Source organism: Cavia porcellus, unplaced genomic scaffold, assembly GCF_034190915.1.
Source record: "Cavia porcellus strain 051 isolate PalLab524CR breed Dunkin Hartley unplaced genomic scaffold, mCavPor4.1 scaffold_16, whole genome shotgun sequence".
Lineage (NCBI taxonomy): Eukaryota > Metazoa > Chordata > Mammalia > Rodentia > Caviidae > Cavia > Cavia porcellus.
Window position 1 is genome coordinate 68904404 of NW_026947499.1, and position 7140 is coordinate 68911543.

At 39.1% G+C, this 7140-nt stretch overlaps 1 protein-coding gene across 1 annotated transcript; it reads left to right on the forward strand.

The window, feature by feature from the left end:
- The first annotated feature begins 2579 nt into the window (after window positions 1–2579).
- LOC100725070 (serine/threonine-protein phosphatase 2A 65 kDa regulatory subunit A alpha isoform-like) lies at window positions 2580–4576 on the forward strand. Its single transcript, XM_063227074.1, has one exon. The coding sequence runs from the start codon at window positions 2594–2596 to the stop codon at window positions 4361–4363; it is 1770 nt and encodes a 589-aa protein (XP_063083144.1). The 5' UTR covers window positions 2580–2593; the 3' UTR covers window positions 4364–4576.
- The last annotated feature ends 2564 nt before the right edge of the window (window positions 4577–7140 follow it).

Sequence of the window (7140 nt, forward strand, 5' to 3'; positions counted from 1 at the left end):
CTCTGTATCTTCAGCATCACCATGTAGTTTCTATGATTATCCTGGGAATTAAGGAGCCAAAAAGAATTTTCAAACCATGAGAAACTCCCTTTCCTCACTTTCTCCTATACTTCTATGAAATAATCAGTGAGAGCAGATTTAGCTACTTCGGCCTCACACTGGATTTTAACTACTGTCACAAAGAGAAAGGTGCTCTCCTTAGTCATCCCGTCCCTCTGGAATATCTCCCTTTTTCGTCTCTGCTGCATATGGTAAAATACCAGGTGTTGAATCAGAAATTTTGTGGAGTTACAGAAATTTCCTGTTTTAATTTTAATTGAATTGGAAAGAACTTGAAGTTTGAACATGGGGATGAGTCACAGTGGTAAACCTGTACCTCAAGACAGAAATATATTTTCAGGATTTAACATTAAAAAACAGCACTGAAAAGTTCAACTGCATGTGTGTCTGTCCATAAAATACAGGAAGAATAGCAAGTATAATGTTGGCTCATTTATGGTAAATTGACACTGTATATTAAACTCATATTTGGAGCTTTCCTAAGGGTAATACAAAACAAATGGACAACAGTAAAAACAACTTCTTTCCTTTCCTTTTATTTTGGTTTGCAATGCTCTCCTTAAATTACAAATTCTAATGTTTTAGTTGTATTAACATTGCTCATTCTCTTCAATATCTTTTCACTCTCTTTTTCTTGCTTTCTGTATTATATCTCATAGGAAATTCCTCTCCATAATATCTTCTTTTTTATTTTAAAGAGGGTAAAATTCTTAGGAGGTTATTTTTTCAATTCTTTTCTCTAGTTCATTCTCAGGACTACATTGAATACGTACTCTGCCTCAGTACTTTGGGACAAGTGGCAGCAGTGAATCTCCGAGGACTGGCAGTGAGGCAGCTCCAGGGCTTGGTCAGGTAATGGCAGCTCATAATGTGAATTTAGGAGGTATCTCCTGTGGTCATCAAGAATAAATATGCTAGAAATGCTAGTCCTAAAAAAAAAACTAAAAGGATTTTTTATTGATAGATATTATTGTAAGTAGTACATAAATCTGTGACTACAGGGGTTTGGCACAATTCCTTACTTTAAAATTCAATTATATATTTTATGACTTGTATGGAATAATTTTTCTTGCTTTGTCTTTCATTGCATAGTAACCATAGTAATAGCATAATGGCACATAAGTACTGAAATACCTTGAAATTTAGAAAAATACAGGGTACTAAGTCTGTATGTGTAGTATCTATATCTCAAACAATATTTGGAATCATGTCTGTCTTAATCACTTTACTTTCTTCATTGTCCTATCACAATGCTTGGATCATATTACAGGATTGAGAAATGGTTCCTGACTGATGGAATGGTACCTTTTAACCATTTTCTCCTGCTTGCTGTAACTCTCACTGTATTCCTCTGTGATATTATTTTCTATTCCAAACATCTTTCATTTCATAAGGCTGAGTTCTACTTTGTCATTTTTATAAAAGATGTGTGGATATAAATCAGGGTAAATATGTCCAAATGTAACTAAAACATAATATTGCCTTGATGAAAAAAGTGCCAGGAGATCACAGAGGAAAGAATAATTATTATTCTTTGAAACTAGCACCAAGAATTATTTTTCTTTGAACATTCAAGGAATCTACCATTTCATTTGGGCCTGAAATGAAAGAGCAAAATTTATGAAAAGAATTCTGCTGGCAATTTGAACACATCTATTTCCCTTTTTTAACTTGGTAAACTTATTTTTTAGAATGAATGAAATATATTACTTTCCCTCCATTACAGAAGTAAAAAAATGCAGGTGACAGTTGCAGATAAGGGTTATTAGCTTTAAAAAAAAAAAAACATGAGAATGCGAATGAAAGAAAAAGCAGACAGAAGTGCTTAATGTCTGAACAGCAAGGTCACAATAGAAGTAGCACTGTTAGATGAATTATAAGTTACAATTTCACTGATAATTAGAAATGATCACATAGAACTGTTTTTAAAATAAACTTAATAATTAACAGGCTAAGGCAAATTCATAAATTTACTGAAAGCAACAATCATATCCAAAGTTGGCTTTCTCAGGTTTTAATGTGTAACTGCAAGAATGGATGTACAAACTGCTTTGGAACATAATTATATTAAGAAGAATCAAAATGAAACATAATACTAGCAAATTGTAGGACATGATATTGACTACTAAGAATACTATATCATGATAGAGTATTGATTAAACATGGCAATATGACATGATTTAGGAAATGGTGCAACATCATTTTTGATCATTTAAAATCTAAATGTGAGCTTATCTCTATTAGGTGATAACAGGTTTACAATAAAATCCAAGACTAAAATTTCAACCCTAGCTACCCAGGTATCTCAGGGGCTTGAAACAAACAAACCCAAATAATCCAAAAGAAATCTACGTCTTCTTCACTTTACCTGTCAGCAACCTATGGATAGCTTGTCCCCTCCTCCTAGCCCTGCCACTACCTAACCCTGTTTCAACACAGCGCAGGCTCCCCCAGACAGGAAGTGACGTGGGAGGAAGTGACGCATGCATCCAGGAAGTGATGCAGCCGGCAGCAGGGAAGTGATATAGCCAAGATGTCTGTGGCTAACGGTGACAACTCCCTCTACCCCATTGCCATGCTCTTAGATGAACTGCGCAACGAGGATGTTCAACTACGCCTGAACAGCATCAAGAAACTATCCATTATCGCCTTGGCCCTCGGGGCGGAAAGGACCCGAAGCGAGCTCCTGCCTTTCCTAACAGACACCATTTACGATGAGGACGAGGTCCTCGTGGCCTTGGCGGAACAGCTGGGGACCTTCACCACGCTGGTGGGAGGTCCGGAGTATGTACACTGCCTGCTGCCACCCCTGGAGTCCTTAGCCACAGTGGAGGAGACGGTGGTGCGCGACAAGGCGGTGGAAGCCTTGCGAGTCATCTCCAAGGACCACTCGCCCTCAGACCTAGAGACCCATTTCGTGCCGTTGCTGAAACGGTTGGCAGGTGGCGACTGGTTCACTTCCCGCACCTCTGCCTGCGGCCTCTTCTCCGTGTGCTACCCTCGTGTGTCCACTGCGGTGAAGGCAGAGCTGCGACAGTACTTCCGGAGCCTGTGTTCAGATGACACTCCAATGGTGCGGCGGGCTGCGGCCTCCAAACTGGGGGAGTTTGCCCAGGTGCTGGAGCTGAATGACGTCAAGCAGGAGACCATCCCCATGTTCTGCAGCCTGGCCTCTGACGAGCAGGACTCTGTAAGGCTCCTGGCAGTGAAGGCTTGTGTGCATATCGCCCAGCTCCTGCCGAAGCAAGAGGTGGAGGCCTTGGTGATGCCTACCCTGAGCCAGGCTGCCGAGGACAAGTCCTGGCGCGTCCGCTACATGGTGGCTGAGAAATTTACAGAGCTCCAAAAAGCAGTTGGACCTGATATCACCAAGACAGACCTGGTTCCTATCTTCCAGAACCTGATGAATGACTGTGAGGCTGAAGTGAGGGCCGCAGCCTCCCAAAACGTCAAAGAGTTTTGCGAAAATCTCTCAGCTGACTGTAGGGAGAATGTGATCATGACCCACATCCTGCCCTGTGTGAAAGAACTGGCATCAGACACTAACCACCTTGTGAAGTCAGCTCTGGCCTCAGTCATTATGGGCTTGTCCCCTGTCTTGGGCAAAGACAACACCATTGAGCACCTGTTGCCCCTCTTTCTGACTCAACTGAAGGACGAGTGCCCTGAGGTGCGACTCAACATCATCTCCAACTTGGACTGTGTAAACCAGGTGATTGGCGTGCGACAGCTGTCTCAGTCCCTGCTGCCAGCCATTGTGGAACTGGCTGAAGATGCCAAGTGGCGAGTGCGGCTGGCCATTATTGAGTACATCCCCCTCCTAGCTGGACAGCTAGGAGTGGAATTCTTCGATGAGAAACTCAATTCGTTGTGCATGGCCTGTCTCATGGATCATGTCTATGCCATTCGTGAGGCAGCCACCTGCAACCTGAAGAAGTTGGTGGAGAAGTTTGGGAAGGAGTGGGCCCGTGCTGCCATCATCCCAAAGGTCTTGGCCATGTCTGGTGACCCCAACTACCTATACCGCATGACTACACTCTTCTGCATCAATGTCCTGTCTGAAGTCTGTGGGCAAGATATTACCACCAAACAAATGCTGCCCACAGTGCTGCAAATGGCTGGGGATCCGGTTGCCAACATCCGCTTCAATGTGGCTAAGTCCCTACAGAAGATAGGACCCATTCTGGATACCAGTACCCTCCAGACCAAAGTCAAGCCCATCCTGGAGAAGCTGACCCAGGACCAGGATGTGGATGTTAAGTATTTTTCCCAGGAGGCTCTTACTGTTCTCTCTTCTACCTGATGTGGAAGACGAACATTGCCAGCCTCCAGTGTCTACCTTCAAACTCCGCCAAATACCTTCCTCAAGAAGACAGTGGGGGCCATAGACGGCCACTGCTTTTCCATGGTCTGACCTAGGCCCCTCTCCCCAGCACAGTTACTTTTATCGTCAGCCTGAGATGATTTCTCATTGTCCACTAGGGAAGCACAAGATGGGACACCAAAGCAGCCCTGGGAGGAGGAGATGTTAGTGGGACGAGATGTTAGTAAGTGTCCCAGGTCACTGGCTCCTGATACTGTGACCTAGGACATACTTCCCACTCTCCTAATCTCCTAATCCACTTCTCTTCCTCTATGTTGCCTCATAGTTATTTTCTCTTTCTTTTTTTCTTTTTCCTTTTTTCTTCTTTTTTTCTTTCTTTCTTTCTTTCTTTCTTTCTTTCTTTCTTTCTTTCTTGTTAACTGTTATTCAATTTTCCTTCATTTCAAAGAGAAATAAAGTTCTAGAAATTAAGAAAACAATTGTATCTGCTCCATATGCTTCTTTTACAAAAACTCAGTTCCTATTTGGAACATGCCATTCTGTTATCTGAGGGGAAAAATAAGAACGGATGGCAATGCAGTGCTTCTTAAAACTGCTCACACATAGTACATGCTGTACCTTCTCAGATGCCATTTGATGAGTACTTCATAAATCCATGGCTGTGACTAGCAGAGGGAAATATACTCCTACGACAGAAAGCACTGATACTGGAGGGCATTGAACCAAGTTGTATCCTCTAACAAGAAATAAGGAATATACCTACAGATGATAATACAGTCTGCTACACTATTCCTGAAACAAAACAGAGCCAACAAAACACCAAAATATTTTTCTACATATTACATGACAACACTATTAGTTTTTCACACAAAAATTTTATCACATTTAAAATATGAAACACTTGAACTTAATGAAATTAAAATGAGGTTTGTGCAGCTGTCATAATTATTTTAAATTGTGATTGTAGGCCAGAATCAAAATGTATGAAACTGAGTGAAAGTAATTGCTATTTGGTAAGTCATTTCTCTCTGCCTTTTCCTACATTTATTATTTTTTCATAAGGTCCTATAGATATACATTTTTATGATTGCATATTTTGTGGGCTTCTGTTTATTATAAATTGAAATATATTTCTATTTTGGTCAAAGTAGAAGGTATGTTAAACTCTTACTAAGCTATTTTTTTTTCAGTTAATTCACATTGAGTTTGTAATTCCTTCAATGATAGGTCCTTTGATGATCATTGTTTTTCACTATTTTTGCTAGTGAGTACAAATAGTACCCATAAACAATAAAGTCCAGTAGGGAAATTTTTAGAGCATTTTCCTCTTACGCATTTTCCATATAAGCTTTCAGTCTGCAGCTTGAGCACTTCAGAATTCAGGTTATGAAAGACTGAAGGCAAGTCTTTGAATTTTAGACATCAGGGTCAATTTTTTAATGAAACACTGTAGTCCTGTTTCAGCGTTCATTTAATTTTCTCTTTCTGATACAGTTAAAAATAACAGCTTTAAATCTCTAGTACACTTTGAGAATAGAGGAAAACAGGGAATAAACTTATTAGTTATGTTTAAAAAATTAGATTTTAGTGGGGAGAATGTTTTAGTTTTTGCTTAAGCATTACTGTCAATTGAGAATCAACACTAAGGAATTATTTTATGATGCAAATAGCTTGGGAAAGCATTGTTATGCAGCAGAGCATTTGGATACATTTAAGTGGAAGCAAGAACTATTTGTAGAGTTCCAGATCAGACAGTAATATTCTACAAATTTTGAAATTTAGTAGCCTAAAATAATAAATAAAGTAAATCATAAAAGTTGAGTAGCATCAGTGAATTTGAACTAACTTGAGACTCAAAACAGGTGGTTAACTTCAAATTTACAGCAGTTGCTTGTGAGTTAGGCAGTATGATTACTGAGTGAACCTTTGTCCACATGTATTAATTGAGGTGAGAAGATATCAGGTAGTGTCTATTTTGAATTTCACTGTAGCCCAACGAGATGAAAGAAGTAACACGTGAGTGCATGTACACTTAAAATTTGCTGGAGTCATAGTAAGTGCCAGGCAGAATGCTGCTAAATTCCTTTGTAGGCCTCGCTTGATACGGTCTCATCAACCTCTTTGTGCAAGACTGAGATTTCTATATACTTTAAAAAATATGAAACTTGGTTTAAAGAAATGGAATAATTTTTCAAAATAAGTTCAGTAAATTTTCATGAAAATTCATTAGATAGAAAAATTGTTTTCTTGGTTGTAGTTGTGAGATTATTGCAGCAACATAAATTCTATTAAGTCAAATTATAGATTGTTAAATTTTGTGGGCTGATTTTTCATTTGTCTGTTTATTTTTATTATTTTTTAATTAGCTATTTTTTTCTTTAAATTATGGACAGAAAACAAAACAAAATAACCTTTGGAAAGAACATTGATGTTTCTGTCAACATCTGTCATTGACATGATATAGTGCTAAATGAATATACCGTAAAATGGCCATTTTCTAGAAAAAAAAAACATAATGGAAATTAAGCCTATGGGTACACAGAGCAGAGACAACAGCATCCTGATTTGTGAATAAAAAGGGACCACAGTATAATTTTTAATTTGGCACTGATCTTTCTGATGAAAAGCAGGGTAGGGGATAGGGTATAAGCTAGGTTGGAAGAATGGAAGAACAAATTGAACAAGTAAAGGTTCATTTTCAAAAAACCTTTCTCTAGTTTTTTTCTCAGTCCTCTGTCAAGATGTAAAAGCAATCT

What these genes read in the sequence shown, in the direction of transcription:
- LOC100725070 (XM_063227074.1), top strand. Translation starts at nt 2,594, where the DNA reads ATGTCTGTGGCTAACGGTGACAACTCCCTCTACCCCATTGCCATGCTC.